Here is a 17376-nt window from a genome sequence, read left to right on the forward strand (position 1 = left end):
AGTCAGCACTTGTATAGTTTGTTAAGAGTCAGCACTTGTATAGTTTGTTAAAAGAGAAAAGAGAGGAAGCCACATGGGAACCTGAGCAACGCCCAGTCCTGCCCAGCAATGGAGGTTCAGCTGAGTTCCTGCCAGGGTACAGGAGTTGCTGGCAGTTGGCGCACATCCTTCTGGGATAGGTGGCTTGTCGTGGTAAACAGTGCCTTGATTCATTCTGCTCTAGATCAATGTAATAAAAATCTAGATCAAATAAATGACTTTTTATTTAACTAATGGTGGAGGATGTCTTTGGGTGCTGCAACTAAAGCAAAATAGCATTAGTTGATCTTGATTTTCCAAAGCCTATTGCTTGTTTGTTGACAAGCTTAAGAATTTAAAAATCTATAAATCCTAAATCATGGGGAGGACCTGGGCAGGCCTACTTACCTATAAAAAGAACTGCTCTTACTGAATACAGTGTTGTCTCTTTTCTCCACCATTTTAGGCCTTATAATTATAGCCAGGGAAATACGGCTTAGGGCAAGTAGCTGGGAATAAGAATGTGCATGCCTAATAAGCGCTCCTAGTGATTCTTATACACCTTTGGTTACCTGTGTTGGGGAGTGAGGATTAGTAGTGGGGGACTATTAATTCTTTTAAATTTCTGTATTGTTTGTCTAGTTATATAATGAGAGCCTCTTTTGTGATTTCAACAAGCAAATAACCCATGATGTCTAGTGAAGATACATGGTTATCAAATAAGTATTTGAAAAGATGCTCAAAATCTTTAATCATTGGGGAAATGCACATTAAAACCACAATGAGCTCTGGCAGGGTAGCTCAGTTGGTTAGAGCATCATCCCTATACACCAAGGTTGCGGGTTCAATCCCTGGTCAGGTCGCAGACAAGCAGCAACCAATGAAAGAACAACTAAGTAGAACAACAAATCAATGTTTCTCTCTCTTCCTTCCTCTCTCTCTCTCTCTCAAATCAATAAATGCAATTTAAAAAAAAAATACACACACATCTTTAAAAGAAAAGTTTATTAAAAAAACGCAATGAGGTATTGATTGCTTCATACCTATTAGGTATGGCTAAGATGAAAAAGACTGACTACAACAAGTGTTAACAAGGTTGTGGAAGAGCTGGAGCTTTTATCCACTGTTGCTGGGAATGTAAAATGATACCACCACTTTTTAACATTTTTTTTTTTTCATTTTTTTCTGAAGCTGGAAACAGGGAGAGACAGTCAGACAGACTCCCGCATGCGCCCAACCGGGATCCACCCGGCACGCCCACCATGGGGCGATGCTCTGCCCACAAGGGGGCGATGCTCTGCCCATCCTGGGCGTCGCCATGTTGCGACCAGAGCCACTCCAGCGCCTGGGGCAGAGGCCACAGAGCCATCCCCAGCGCCCGGGCCATCTTTGCTCCAATGGAACCTTGGCTGCGGGAGGGGAAGAGAGAGACAGAGAGGAAAGTGCGGCGGAGGGGTGGAGAAGCAAATGGGCGCTTCTCCTGTGTGCCCTGGCCGGGAATCGAACCCGGGTCCTCCACACGCTAGGCTGACGCTCTACCGCTGAGCCAACAGGCCAGGGCCCTTTTTTTTTTTTTTTTTTAAAGACTTTATTTATTTATTTTAGAGAGGGGAGAGAGAGGGAGAGAGAGAAAGGGGAGGAGCAGGAAGCATCCCACATGTGCCTTGTCCAAGCAAGCCCAGGGTTTCGAACCGGCAACCTCAGCACTCCAGGTTGATGCTTTATCCACTGCGCCACCACAGGTCAGGCTAACATTTTCTTAAAAGGTGAAATATAGCCTGACCAGGTGGTGGCGCAGTGGATAGAGCGTCGGACTGGGATGCAGAGGACCCAGGTTCGAGACCCTGAGGTCACCAGCTTGAGCGTGGGCTCATCTGGTTTGAGCAAAGCTCAGCAGCTTGTACCCAAGGTCACTGGCTTGAGCAAGGGGTTACTCGGTCTGCTGAAGGCCCACGGTCAAGGCACATAAGAAAAAGCAACCAATGAACAACTGAGGTGTCACAACGAAAAACTGATGATTGATGCTTCTCATCTCTCTCGATTCCTCTCTGTCCCTATCTATCCCTCTCTCTGACTCTCTCTCTCTCTGTCTCTGTAAAAAAAAAAAAGGTGAAATATATACCTATCATGTGACACAGGCATTCCAGTCCTACGTCCAGCTTTATTGTAATAAAGAAGTGGAAAATAACCAGTTTGTAAAAACCAGTTTGTAAAAATCACCAGTATTGTAATAAAGAAGTGGAAAATAAACAGACTGTGGTATATTCATACAATGGAATATTGCTCAGTAATAAAAATCAGTGAACTGTTGATAATCCTACAACATGGATGTATCTCAATAATTTCCCTAAAAGAAGCCAGAAAAAAATATTAGAAAGAAAAATTAAAAAAAGAGTCCATGCTGTATAATTCCAGTTATATAAAATTGAAGAGGAATTGCTATGTCTTACCTTACCTCAAACTTTTTGGTGGCTTTCAAAAGTTGTGTATGATCATATTAGTCTAACTCTACTTGTAATCATTTGTCATTCACAATTTGATCATTATTCCGCTAGTGTTTATCCATGTCATTCATTCATTAATTCAACTAGTTGAGCACCTATTATGTGCTAGATCTAGAGTAGGCACTAGGGCCTGACCTGTGGTGGTGCAGTGGATAAAGCCTCGACCTGGAATGCTGAGGTCGCCGGTTCAAAACCCTGGGCTTGCCTGGTCAAGGCACATATGGGAGTTGATGCTTCCTGCTCCTCCCTCCCCCTTCTCTCTCTCTCTCTCTCTCTCTCTCTCTCCTCTCTAAAAATTAATAAAAGTAAAAAAAAAATAGAGTAGGCACTAGGTACTGTGTTGATGAATAAAAGAGACATGATCCCTGCTCTTGTGGAGCTTATGCTCTATTGAATGAACCAGTAAAACAAGTAAAATAAGACAAATAATTATCGGAGAAAAGGAGTGGTTCTTTGGAACGGGGACGGGAGTCAGGGAAGTAAAACCATCAGTTTCATGTTTTTGAATGACCACTCCACTCTAGGGCTGTGCGTTCGGTCAAGAGGCTGTTGTACTGATCCAGGAGAAGAACTAATGAGTATCCTTAATAAGACAGGGCAGAATTTAGGGGCTCTTTGAATTTAGTAGTTTTCAGTCCTTATTACTGTCCTATTGCCTCCCCCCTCCTTCAGCCTCCATAATCACATCTTACTCCTTACTTGTAAGGATGTCACGAGAGACTGACGTCAACACCTCGCTGGTCCAGTTACACTAGCTTACAGCATTCCTTTGATCTAGTTAACTTTAAGTGAGGGAATGAGGATAGTTTGGCATGACCTGTTTTTGTTTTTGTTGTTGTTAAGCTATGCTGGCTCTACGGGCTCTGTTTCCTTTTTCAAAGGCTGACAGACCATCTGTTTTCATCAGGTGGCAGAAACCCAGCTCAGCGTGGATGACATCAAAGCAGGGTAGGGAATGAAAATGTAAGAGTCCAAAGGGAATCAGATTTTATCATGGCTGCACTGGAGAATGCCACCAGAGCTCAGTCTCATGGTCTCTCTACCTCTCAGCTCCGTCTCTTTGGTGTTAGCTGTGTTCTCAGTCAGGCTCTGATGTATAGTTTTTTTGTTTGTTTGTTTTTCCTTTTTTTGTTGTTTTTTTTTTTACAGAGACAGAGAGAGGGATAGATAGGGACAGACAGACAGGAACGGAGAAAGATGAGAAGCATCAATCATCAGTTTTTTGTTGCGGCTCCTTAGTTGTTCATTTATTGCTTTCTCATATGTGCCTTGACCTTGGGCTGTCAGCAGACCAAGTGACCCCTTGCTCGAGCCAGAGACCTTGGGTCCAAGCTGGTGAGCTTTGCTCAAACCAGATGAGCCCTCGCTCAAGCTGGCGACCTCGGGGTCTTGAACCTGGGTCCTCCGCATCACAGTCTGATGCTCTATCCACTGCGCCACTGCCTGGTCAGGCTGTTTGGGTTTGTTTTGTTTTTTGGTTTTTTTTTTACAGAGACAGAGAGAGAGTCAGAGAGAGGGATAGATAGGGACAGCCAGACAGGAACGGAGAGAGATGAGAAGCATCAATCATTAGTTTTTTGTTGCAACACCTTAGTTGTTCATTGATTGCTTTCTCATATGTACCTTGACCGTGGGGCTACAGCAGACCGAGTAACCCCTTGCTCAAGCCAGCGACCTTGGGTCCAAGCTGGTGAGCCTTGCTCAAACCAGATGAGCCCGTGCTCAAGCTGGCGACCTCAGGGTCTCAAACCTGGGTCCTCCACATCCCAGTCCGACGCTTTATCCACTGTGCCACTGCCTGGTCAGGCACTGGTGTATAGCTCTTATTATGATCATCAACATTACCTGTTCTCACCATCTGCTTGAATATGATCAGTCAAGTGTCCGTAGACAACAACTTCACCCATCTGATCCATGGTAATGTTATGGTTTCCAGTTGAACAATAACATTAACAAAAACAACAGTTACTATTATTGAGAGATTACAATGGACCAGACACTCTTGTTAGACACTTTACACGGACTATCTGATTATAAGAAAAGTTATGTAATTATCCCAGGAAAACCAGCCAACTGATTGCAGAATCAGAATTTGAAATCAGGCTTTCGCCTCTAGGATATGGGCTCTGAACCTTCACGGTACCTCCTACCATCACTCTTCAGGGCAGAGAGGGAAGCAACACCATCAGATGTGTGCCTATTTCTTACTTTTTCTGAACACAAATCCTAAAATATAGTTGGCAGTCATTGTAGGGCAGAGCTTTGGAGGTGCTTCTTATAATTTTGTTGATTCCAAGTCCTTCTGGTTTTGAGACTTCTGGAAATTCTCTGTACAGGACCCTGCCCTCTGACTAGTGTGTATATCTTTATAAACCAGGCTCATTAACCAGGATCTTTATGTGGCCACTCTTTTTTTTTTTTTTTTTTTTTTAACAGAGACAGAGAGTCAAAGAGAGGAATAGACAGGGACAGACAGACAGGAACGGAGAGATGAGAAGCATCAATCATTAGTTTTTCGTTGCGCACTGTGACACCTTAGTTGTTCATTGATTGCTTTCTCATATGTGCCTTGACCGCGGGCCTTCAGCAGACTGAGTAACCCCTTGCTCGAGCCAGCGACCTTGGGTCCAAGCTGGTGAGCTTTTGCTCAAACCAGATGAGCCCGCGCTCAAGCTGGCGACCTCGGGGTCTCAAACCTGTGTCCTCAGCATCCCAATTCAACGCTCTATTCACTGCGCCACCACCTGGTCAGGCTGACCACTCTTGTTTCTATAGGTGTTTCCTCCCTTTATTCTTCAACAGTCTTTGGCTAACATGATGCTTGAACGTTATCTTTGACAGCCTTCTCTAATCCTTACAGTCTCAAAACAGACGTTTTATGAATGTTTAAAATGATCTACTTCTAAACCCTGGGATAGGATGATGGATGTTCAACCTTCTTTGCCACGACATTTTACCTTCTGAAAGAACTTAGAGATGATGGCTTCACTTTTCCCCATAGATCTTCTTATTCTTATTTCTCCAGTTATTCCGACTGGTCAGAATTAGTCCAGAGAATTCTTTTCCCCCCTTACTTCCTTTGTCTTAAAAGGGATGAAACAACCAGGATGGTGTAACATTTATTTAGTTTCTCTTCTTCCCGAGGAATGAAATGTGGAGCAAATAACCAGATATTTTTAAATGCCCTATCCTTAGTGTAAAGCCATTTTTTTTCTTGATTTTTTTTTATCCTCAGAATGTTTGGCATGAAGTAGTTGCTCCAAATATTTGTTGTGAATGCCCAAATATCTCTGTGCCAATGAAGACAGTGGAGAAGAGAGAGAAGAGAATTAACTGTTTTATTCTCTCCTAGAGTCAAAAGCAGTTGCTGCCAATTATTCAATAAACACCTTTTTTTTTTCTACCGACTACGTGCTAGACTGATTTTAGTTTCTGATTGGCTCTTACAGGGCATCAGGGAGATCTCAGGACTGAGCATGAACTGGATGGGAAGGAGAACCACGTTTCCCTGCGTGTGTTCCCCATGACAGGCCTCCTGATCAGGTCCAACCAGAACTGGAACAAGGGCACTCGCTCAGCCTGCTCTCCCAGGCTTTTCAGCTGCATTTATCCTGAGAGTGTTGCCAAGAGAGTGGCTCACTTAAGCTTCTTTGTTTGTTTTGAACTTATTTTGAAACAATTAGATTAAGGTGAAGTTGTAAGGATGGTACAGGGCGATTCTGTGTACTCTTCACCAGCTTCCTCCAATAGTTACCGAATTTCCCCCTGTATAAGATGCCCCCATAAAATGCACCTTAATTTTGGGGCCTGAAATTTGAAAAAAAAAATGTATTACTTAAAGTTATTGGATTCAAGTTTTATTCATCTATAACAATAAGTGCAAAAACAAGCACAAAAACAAGCACAGGAAATGCAAGTAGAAAAATCTACAACCACTGTATAAGATGCATCCAGTTTTACGATCCCAATTTTTTTTTAAAGTGCGTCAAGTACATGGGGAAATACGGTACATCTTAAATATAGCACAATATCAAAACCAGGAAATTGACATCAGTATAACATATGCGTATGATTGTTCTATGCCCTTTTATCGTGTGTGTTGATTTTGTGTGACCACCATCTCAATTATGATAATAGATCTGTTCTATCACCAAAAAGTCCTCTCTGGTGCTATTCTTCCATAGTCACCTACCTGCCCTCCACCCTCATCTCTAGCCAGGTGGCCACTAATCTGTTTTCTCTCTATATGATTTTGTATATTCTATAAATGGAACCATACAATATGTAGCCTTTTCAGAATGGTTTGTTTCAGGCAGCGTGATACCCTCAAGAATCATCCACCCTATAGTTCATTTTATTTCTGAGTATTCAGTGATATTGGATGTACCACATTTTTTAAAAACTATTTGCCTGTTAAATTTACCTATTGAAAAACATTTTGTTGTTTCTAGTTTTGGGTTACTACAAATAAAGCTTCTGTGAACATTCACAAGCAGGTTTTTTGTATGAACCTAAGTTTTCTTTCTCTGGAATAGATGCCCCGGGGTGTGATTGCTGGTGAACCTATGTGTAGTTTTTAAAGAAATTGACAAACTATTTTTCAGAGTGTCTGTGCTGTTTTACATTCCCACCTACAATGTAAGAGAGATCCAGTTTCTTGGTATCCTTACTAGCAGATAATTTTTTTATAACAGCTTTATTGAGATAGAATTCACCCAGTTAAAGTGTACAAATCCTCAGTGTCCAGGGCCAACCTGCTCCAATAGAGCCATGGCTGCAGGAGAAGAAGAGAGGGATAGACAGAGAAGGGAGAAGTGGATGGATGGAGAAACAGATGCTCATTTCTCCTGTGTGCCCTGACTGGGAATTAAGCCCAGGACATCCACTAAAATAGCTCATTTGCCAAGCAACGGAGAAACGGCCCCAGAAGGGCAGAGCAGTGCCCCATATCCCATATGGGGCTTGCAGGGATCCCAGTCAAAGCACATGTGGGAGTCTGTCTCTTGGCCTCCCCACTTCTCATTTAAGGAAAATATAAATAAATAAATAAATAAATAAATAGTACAAATCAATGTTTTTTAGTATGATCACTGAGATGTACAACCATCACCACAACCAATTTAGAACATTTTTATCATCCCCAAAAGAAATTCTGTACCCAATAGTCACCCACCCTCAGCTCCTATCCCTTCAGCCTGGAAACCACTAATCTACTTTCTGTTTTATAGACTTTCCTACTCCAGACATTTCATAGAAATTAAACTATAAAACAGGTGGCCCACTGTGACTGACTTCTTTCACTTGGCATAGTGTTTTCAAGATTCATCTGTGGTGTAACATGTATCATTGCTTCATTCCTTTTCATTACCAAAAATATATTTAATATTTTTATTTTATTTAATTAAAAAAATTTTTAAGATTTTATTTATTCATTATAGAGAGGGGAGAGAGAGAGAGAGAGAGAGAGAGAGAAGAAAGAGAGAGAGAGAAGGGTGAGGAGCAGGAAGCATCAACTCCTATATGTGCCTTGACCAGGTAAGCCCAGTGTTGTTGTTTTGTTTTTTTTTTTTTGTATTTTTCTGAAGCTGGAAACGGGGAGAGACAGCCAGACCGGGATCCACCTGGCACACCCACCAGGGGCGACGCTCTGCCCACTAAGGGGCGATGCTCTGCCCCTCCGGGGCGTCGCTCTGCCACAACCAGAGCCACTCTAGCGCCTGGGGCAGAGGCCAAGGAGCCATCCCCAGCGGCTGGGCTATCTTTGCTCCAATGGAGCTTCGGCTGCAGGAGGGAAAGAGAGAGACAGAGAGGAAGGGGGGGGGTGGAGAAGCAAATGGGCGTTTCTCCTATGTGCCCTGGCCGGGAATTGAACCCGGGTCCCCCGTGTGCCAGGCCGACGCTCTACTGCTGAGCCAACCGGCCAGGGCCAGCCCAGGGTTTTTGAACCGGCAACCTCAGCGTTTCCAGATTGATGCTTTATCCACTGCGCCACCACAGGTCAGGCTAATTAAAAAATGTTTTTAGAGAGATAGAGGAAGAGAGAGAACTAGCAGCTTCATTGTGCATTGATGCCTCTCATATGTGCCTTGATCTCAGGATTGTATTGGCAACTCTGAGATCAAGCTAGCAACCCTGGGGTCAAGCTGGCGACCACAGGCTAGAGTCAGTAACCTTGGGTTTCAAACCAGTAACCTCGGCATTCTAGGGTGACACTCTGTCTACTGAATCACTACCAGTCAGGCAATATATAATATTTTAAAAGAAATAAAGGTGTGTTTCCTTCCATTCAGGGGCTCTACACTAAGTGTTAACAAAATACTGCCTGCCAGGCCTGCCAGGAGGTCTAGATGGCAATTAATCTGAATACAAATTAATGCTATTTTTAATATTTTAAAGTTCCCTATAAAGTATGTATTATGTATGCTTTTTGTTTATTTAGCAACAACTGGGAGTACTAGGACCTGAGTAGCTCTCCTAAAATTCTATTGGGATCTTTCTAGAGATGCTAGGCACAGGGTGGTGAATGTCAGTGACTCAGGCCAGGGACAGGTCAGCAGACCACATGCTGCGTTAGGAGCTGGAATAGAGCTGTGCCACAGACAGATGCGTTCCAGGATCCTTCTAGGCTGAACAGCCTCATTCTCCCCATAGTTTACATATTATATGATCCACGAGTCAATATTTATGGTGCAGGACAGAAAGTTCTACTGCTACTAATACATGTAAAAGGTCTATTTATGTAGCAAATATATAGAATTGTGAGACACAGAGGAGGATACAAGATGAGCTTGTGCTCCTCTGATCTCTGAGAGCTTAGTGTCTAGCCAGGAAGATGAGGTGTAGCCCTAAATAACCCAAGTGCAAGGCTGAATGGGATGCATGCCACTTTAAATATTAGGAAATATTGTAGCCATCAAGAAGAGAACAAAGAATAAACAAATGTCCATATCGTTTTGCCCAGCTTTGTTTAATTTTAACATTATTGCCATATGACTTAAGTCTAAACTTTTTTAAAATTTATTTATTTTAGAGAGAGAGGAAGGGGGGGGAGAGAGAGAGAGAGACATCAATTTTTTTTAAAGAATCTTTTTAAAATTTTTAAATTTACTTATTCATTTTTATTAGAGAGAGAGGAAAGAGATAGAACAGAGGGAGGAGCAGAAAGCATCAACTCCCATACGTGCCTTGACCAAGCAAGCCCGGGGTTTCAAACCAGCGACCTCAGCATTCCAGGTCAATGCTTTATCCACTGCACCACCACAGATCAGGTGAGAGACATCAATAGACATCTATCTATCCGTACATTCATTGGTTGATTCTTGTAAGTACTCTGATTAAGGGATTGAACCCCACCCTTGGCATAATGGGATGATGCCCTATCCAACTGAGCTACTGCAGATTTTCTTTTTAATTCATTTTTTAGAGAGGAGAGGGAGAGACAGAGGGACAGAGAGAGAGAGGAGAGACAGAGAGCGAGAAGGAGGGGAGGAGCTGGAAGCATCAACTCCCATATGTGCCTTGACCAGGCAAGCCCAGGGTTTTCAACCGGCAACCTCAGCATTTCCAGGTCGATACTTTATCCACTGCGCCACCACAGGTCAGGCCAACTGCAGATTTTTTAAAGCAGATAAAATATCTCAAATGCTCAACAGTAAAAAGGAAGGTTCTATTGATACACCCAACAACTGACAGAATCTCTAGAGAATTATGCTGATTGAATAAAGTCAGTCCCAAAGGACTCCATACTGTATGGTTCATATATATGTACTGTATGACTTGCATACATTCTCGAACTGACAGGTGATAGAAATGGAGAACAGATTCCTGGTTCCCAAGGGTTAAGGACGGGCTGGGGCTGGGGCTGGGGCTGGAGCCAAGGGTGAAAGGACGACATGAGGGATCTTTGTGAAGGAACTGTTCTGTATCTTGACTATCAGTGTCAATCTCCTGGTTGTAATGTTGTCTTTTGAAAATAATTTTTTTATTTTTCAAGTACAATTGACACACAATACTATAATATATTAGTTTCATGTGTATAACATAGCAATTAGATATTTATATAACTGATGATCATCCTGATAATTCTAGTATCCATCTGACTCAATACATAGTTATTACAATACTACTGAGTATATTTCTTTTTTTTTATTTTTAAAGATTTTTATTTATTTATTTTAGAGAGGAAAGAGAGAGAACAGGAGAGGAGCAGGAAGCATCAACTCCCATATGGCCTTGACCAGGGGAAACAGGGTTTCAAACCAGTGACCTCAGCGTTCCAGGTCAGCACTTTATCCACTGCGCCACCAAAGGTCAGGCCTTGACTATATAGTATTTCTTTAGCTGTACTTTGCGTCCCTGTGACTGCTTTTGTAACTGGCACTTTGCATAGCTTAATCTCATTCTCTTTTTCACCCATTCCCTCAACCCCCTTCCATCTGGCAACCTTTAAAATGTTCTCTGTATCTCTGAGTTTGTCTGTTTTGTTTTTTTAGATTCTTATATAAGTGAATTTGTTAAAATGTTAGATTCTTATATAAGTGAAATCATGGCATTTGTCTTTCTCTGTTTGACTTATTTCACTCAGCACAATAAATAGAGGAAGAGAGAGAACTAGCAGCTTCATTGTGCATTGATGCCTCTCATATGTGCCTTGATCTCAGGATTGTATTGGCAACTCTGAGATCAAGGCTATCACAAATGATAGCCTTGCTGCATAGAATAATCTTGGTTGCAGGTCCTTGCTTTATATCACTTTGAATATTTTATACTAATCCCTTCTGGCCTGCAAGTTTATGTTGAGAAATCAGCTGACAGTCTTATGGGAGCATTCTTATAGGTAACTAACTGCTTTTTGCTTGCTGCTTTTACAATTCTCTCTTTGTCTTTAACCTTTGCCATTTTAATTATGATGTGTCCTGGTATCAGCCTCTGGGTTCATCTTGTTTGCATCTCCCTTTGTTTTGTGGAATTGTGTGTCTTGTCTCACCTGTAGGTTCATGTGTGTTGTCTCAAATGGCCAGATTTCATTCTTTTCAATGGCTGAGTTATATTTCACTGTATGTATGCACCACCTCTTCTTTATCCATTTGTCTATCAATGAACACTTAGGTTGCTTCCATAATTGGGCTATTGTAAATAATGCTGCAATAAACATAGGGTCGCTTATGTATTTTGAAATTAGTGTTTTGAGTTTCTTCAGATAAATACCCAGAGGTAGAAGTGCTTGGTCCTTCTCTGTCTCTTGTTATAGCCTTTGTTTTAAAGTCTATTTTGTCCAGTGTAAGTATTGCTATCCCAACTTTTTTCCCCATTTTCCTGAAATATCTTTTTCCATCCCTTTATTTTCAGTCTGTGTGTGTCTTTCAATCTGAAGCAAGTCTCTTGTAGACAGCATGTGAATGGGTCTTGCTTTTTTATACATTCAGTGACCCTATGTCTTTAAATAGGAGCATTTAATCTATTTGCATTTAAAGTAATTATTGATAGGTATGTAATTATTGCCATTTTATTATTCATATTTTTTATATTTTATTTTCTTCTCTTCTTAAAGAAGTCCCTTTAACATAACATGTCTTGTCATACTAGTTTGGTGGTGATGAACACCTTTAGTTTTTTTTTTGTTTGGGGAGCTCTTTTTTTTTTTTTTTTTTTTTTTTTTTTACAGAGACAGGGTGAGAGTCAGAGAGAGGGATAGATAGGGACAGACAGGACCGAAGAGAGATGAGAAGCATCAATCATCAGTTTTTTGTTGTGACACCTTAATTGTTCATTGGCTGCTTTCTCATAATACGTGCCTTGACCACGGGCCTTCAGCAGACCGAGTGACCCCTTGCTCGAGCCAGCGACCTTGGGTCCAAACCAGATGAGCCCACACTCAAGCTGGCGACCTCGGGGTCTTGAACCTGGGTCTTCTGCATCCCAGTCTGACACTCTATCCACTGCACCACCACCTGGTCAGGCTGTTTGGGGAGCTTTTTATCTGTCCTTTGTTCCCAAATGATAGCCTTGCTGCATAGAATAATCTTGGTTGCAGGTCCTTGCTTTATATCACTTTGAATATTTTATACTAATCCCTTCTGGCCTGCAAGTTTATGTTGAGAAATCAGCTGACAGTCTTATGGGAGCATTCTTATAGGTAACTAACTGCTTTTTGCTTGCTGCTTTTACAATTCTCTCTTTGTCTTTAACCTTTGCCATTTTAATTATGATGTGTCCTGGTATCAGCCTCTGGGTTCATCTTGTTTGCATCTTCTTTTGTTTTGTGGAATTGTGTGTCTTGTCTCACCAGGTAGGCAAGATTTCTATTATTATTTTTTTCAAATAGGTTTTTAATTCTTTGCTTTCCTCTCCTTTTGGTACCCCTATGATGTGAATGTTGGTATGCTTGGTAGAGGCCCCTTAAACTATCCTCATTTTTTAAAATTCTTTTTTCTTTTTTTTTTTTTTTTTTAAATTATTTATTTATTCATTTTAGAGAGGAGAGGGAGAGAGAGAGAGAGAGAGAGAGAGAGAGAGAGAGAGAAGGGGGGGAGGAGCTGGAAGCATCAACTCCCATATGTACCTTGACCAGGCAAGCCCAGGGTTTCAAACCGGTGACCTCAGCATTTCCAGGTCGACGCTTTATCCACTGCACCACCACAGTTCAGGCTAAAATTCTTTTTTCTGTTTGCTGTTATGATTCAGTGTTTTCTGCTACCTTGTCTTCCAAATCGCTGATTTGATCCTGTGTTTCATCTAATCTACTGGTTGATTCCTTCTAATGTATTCTTTTCAGTTATTGTGTTCTTCATTTCTGACTGGTTCTTTTTTGCTTACTATCTCCATTTTATATGTTTCCTATCTCTTTGTAAAGTTCTCGTTGAGTTCATCTACTCTTCCCCTAAGTTCATTGAGCATCTTTCTAATCAGTGATTTAAACTCTGTATCTGATCTCCATTTTGTTTAGTTCTTTTTCTGGAGTTTTGTTTTGTTGTCTCATTTGGGACGTGTTTCTTGTCTCCTCATTTTGGCTGCCTCCCTGTACTTGTTTCTATGTATTCAAGTAGAGCTGCTACTTTTCCTGATCTTGGTAGAGTGGACTTATGTAATAGGTCCTGTGGGGCCCAGTGACACAGTCTCCCTGGTCACCTAGCTGGGTGCTCCAGGTATGTGTGGGTTGTGTGTGCCCTGTTGTTGTAGTTGAACCTTGATTGCTGTTGGCTCATTAGTAGAAGTGATTGACCCTCAGGCTGATTGACTGTGAGGACTGGCTGTGATTACAGTGGAGGAACTGTTGTGAAGGGATCATTCCATGGAGCAAGATTTACATTAGTGGGGCCATGGTGCCTCTGGGTTCATCCAAGTCCACCCTTTGGATGTGTTGTTTGTGGAGGTCATTAAGTGGTACTCTGATGTGGTCTGAAATTAGCCACTGGGTGTGTAGGTTCTGGGGCTTCTAGGGAGGGGCTGTGGTGCAGACCAAAGTTAGCTGCTGTCCTGTGCCCTGCCCAAGGCCACTGTTATGAGCTACAAAGTGATCTGAAGGTCGTTGTCACTTGTGCTTGGCATGGAGGTGCGTATGAGAAGCTATGCTGTCAACTAAGGCTTGCTGTCACTAGTTCTGGGCTTGGGGCTGCTTAGCAAGAAGTATGGGGCATGCCAAGGCTAAACATTGCTTGTTTGGAACTTTTAAGAGATTTTAGTAAAGTCCACAGCACAAGCTAAGACAGGCCATTTGTATGGAAAAGCCACTGGAAGTGGTTTGGTTGGGATCACAAGTTGGGTGGGGCAGGGTCTGAGATAATCACCAGAAGGAGACTCAGATTTTGTACCTGCCTGTGCCTACATGCTGGGTGAGGAGAGGGCTCAGCGAAAGAAACATGGATTGGTCAGCACTTCTCTCTGAGAGAAAGCTGCCACTCCAGCTCTTGTATTGAAGCCAGACAATTCAGTTCCTCCTCATATGTCCTTGGTATTTTTCAAACTGCTTAAGTTCCGAGCGAGTGAGTCCTGCTCTGGTTTTCAGTTCCCTCTGTTTGGGGGCCCTGCTGATTGCCATTATTCTCTTGTAAGCGCTGCCATGCAGTGAAAAGGAAGCTTGTGGTAGCTGATCTAGCATTTTTAGATATGTTATGGTAAGGAGATTTTTCAGGCCATCTTGTCCATTGCCATTTATACTTTTTAAAACTTCAAGATAAAAAAGAAAAGTACATCTTGGCTGGGAGGATCAGGAATGGCTTCAGAGAAGATGACTGTTAGAGGATATAGACATGGAAGAGTGTACAGCTGGTGCAAAAGCAGAGGCCGGAAGTGACCGTGTGAGGATGGAGAAAAGCAGGTGACTCTCTTGTCACTGCAGTGTGTCTCAGAAAGGGGAAATGAAGTAGGAGACAGAACACTGAGCCACCACTGAGGGGGGCACCTCACAGCAGGGACTACCATTGTGACAAGCTTTCTTTCAGGAAGTTTAAGCTGGAACCACGTCCAGGATGAATGGGTGTGGGTGGCAGCAGGTGGGAGAGGGGTTGGATATGGGAAGATGATCTTGGAGGTTGTGGAAATAGCCCAGGTGACAAATAGTCTGGCCTCAATGAGGCAGTGGGGATGGAGAGGAGGGAATCACTGGGGGTGGGGGTGAGGGGAGAGAGAGAGACTGACTCAGGTGAACCAGATAAAGAAATCTGGGTCAAAAGCTGGGGAAGAAATTAGAAGGAAAGCCAGGCAAGCACATTGTCTGAACCCTGGGAAATGAATTTAAAATGTCATCAGTTTTCCGAGTTGTGTTCTACCTTTTAAGGTTGTTCAGATACCACCCACAAATTCTAATACACAGTTCATCTCGACTCTGTATGCAGCTAAAGATGTTTTTAGGCCGCTTGATGAATAGCTACTTTTGGATCAGAGACTGCATATCCCAATGGGGCTCCCAGAAATGAGCTGGGATGTGTTTTCCTTCCCCAGAACCTGCTGACATGGCCGATCGTGAGGCCGATGAGCCACCCTCCAGGACAGGGAGTCCAGATGGGGAAAGTCAGGTCTCTGAGGACAAATGGTTGCTCCATCAGAGGCTGGCCACCAGGGAGCTCATTGACACCGAGGTCTCCTACTTGCGCATGCTCCAGCTCTGTGCCGTGGACATCAGAAGCCGCCTGCAGCAGGTACCTGGGTGGAGCCATACACGGTCTGTCTTTCTAGGGACCAATGTGGGTCCTAGGTTGCAGCCTCACATCTGTTCCTGGAGCAGGCTTGATGGAGGGAAAGTCGTGGTGTATGTGAAGTCTAAGCCCTGTACTTCTATTTATTGGCCATGCAACCTTCAGCAAGACCTTGGAGCCTTAATGTGTTCATCTGCTAAATAGGAAGAGGGATAATCACCTTAGAGAATTAAGTGAGCAAATTGATTAAAATAGCCCTTTATCAAGTTTAAAACAGATTGCGTAAACCAACCTACATTCCCATTGACTCTTTGGGGGGATGGTGACATGGAGAGGTTATTACTATAATGGGTTTCTATTTTTTTGTGTTCGTTTTTACACCTTTCCCCCTCTGATTTCAGAAATAATACAAGCTTTCTCTATAAAATTTCAAGCATTCTCTAACATGTAATGTCCTTAAAAGCAAAGATCATTTAATTCAGTACAGTCCAGTTTTTAACAAAATTATGAATTTCAGTTAGTGTTTCTTGAATGAAATAATAATAATAATAGGTAGTGTAGAAGGTGAAAGTCCTCTTATATTTTACCCTCCAGAAGCTAGGATTTTTCTCTGTAGGTGATTATAGATCGTTACTTATTTTAACCAAGGTAAGATCATACTCTAGATATTTTTCTCCAGTTACTTTTTCCCGCTAGAGCGTTCATCCAGGACGTCTCTATGTATCTATCTCCTGTTTATGCCCCTGCACATAAATGGATGTCCTGCATCCTTTTTTAATAATTTTTAAAAAGATTTTATTTATTCATTTGAAAGAGGAGAGAGAGAGAAGGGGAGAGAGAGGGAGAGATAGAGATAGAGATAGAGATAGATAGATAGATAGATAGATAGACAGACAGACAGACAGACAAGGGGGGAGGAGCAGGAAGCATCAACTCCCATATGTGCCTTGACCAGCCAAGCCCAGGATTTTGAACCGGCAACCTCAGCATTCCAGATTGAGGCTTTATCCACTGCGCCACCACAGGTCAGGCCTGCGTCCTTTTTAACAGAGGTATAGCCTACTTCATACGGCCTGGAGTTCAGAATACATCTCAAGGTCATGATGGTCGGTACCAAATATGTCAGAGCTGAAAAGTAGTCCAACTTTCCACCCTCATATGACAGATGGGGAAACTGAAGGAAGAAGGACAGCTTGCAGCTGACCTAGGGTAAAACCCCAGCTTAGCTTTCATTCCATGCTGAGTGCTCTATCTCTTCCACTCTTCTTATAGAGTAATGGGAAAACCTAATTTACACAATTTCTAAGTCCTTGCAAACATTCCACTGGGGCAGTCTTCCCAAGAGTGATGGACCCCCGGAGGTGTGAGTGTTCTGGACTATTGCCCAAAGCCTGCAAATCAAGTCTCTCTACTGACTTCCCAGAAGCCTCCCATGGCTTTTTTGTTCCTTCCAGCTGCCTCAGGGAGATTTGGATGTCCTGTTCTCAAACATCGATGATATCATCGAGGTGAACAGCAGATTTCTTCAGGATCTGCAGGAGACAGACTCCAGGGAAGAGGAACAAGTGCAGCTAATTGGTAAGCAAAAGATGAGGCAGCTGGCAGCCTTCGATTCCTGTGGAGTTGCCCTCCGCATAGGGCTGTTGCTGAACTGTCTCCAGAGTCCCAGGGAAATGCAACCCAGTGGGAGTCTGTGTTTGGGATCCCTGAAGCAGAGCTGC

The 17376-nt window shown here is 42.7% G+C and overlaps 1 protein-coding gene across 7 annotated transcripts in view; it reads left to right on the plus strand.

Moving 5' to 3' along the window:
- Window positions 1–17376, plus strand: part of ARHGEF37 (Rho guanine nucleotide exchange factor 37) — a 43418-nt gene that overhangs the window by 1607 nt on the left and 24435 nt on the right. For 2 of the 7 annotated variants that reach the window (XM_066272968.1, XM_066272969.1), the window contains exons 2-4: window positions 9648–9790; window positions 15462–15658; window positions 17110–17233. In XM_066272968.1, coding sequence (XP_066129065.1) covers window positions 9760–9790; window positions 15462–15658; window positions 17110–17233 — 352 coding nt within the window. In that variant the 5' untranslated portion in view covers window positions 9648–9759. Of the gene's footprint in view, window positions 1–9647; window positions 9791–10700; window positions 10832–15461; window positions 15659–17109; window positions 17234–17376 lie in introns of all 7 variants that reach the window. The other 5 variants (XM_066272971.1, XM_066272973.1, XM_066272972.1 and 2 more) reach the window with 5 other exon arrangements.

The sequence above is a fragment of the Saccopteryx bilineata genome, chromosome 4 (genome assembly GCF_036850765.1).
Source record: "Saccopteryx bilineata isolate mSacBil1 chromosome 4, mSacBil1_pri_phased_curated, whole genome shotgun sequence".
NCBI classification, from domain to species: Eukaryota; Metazoa; Chordata; class Mammalia; order Chiroptera; family Emballonuridae; genus Saccopteryx; species Saccopteryx bilineata.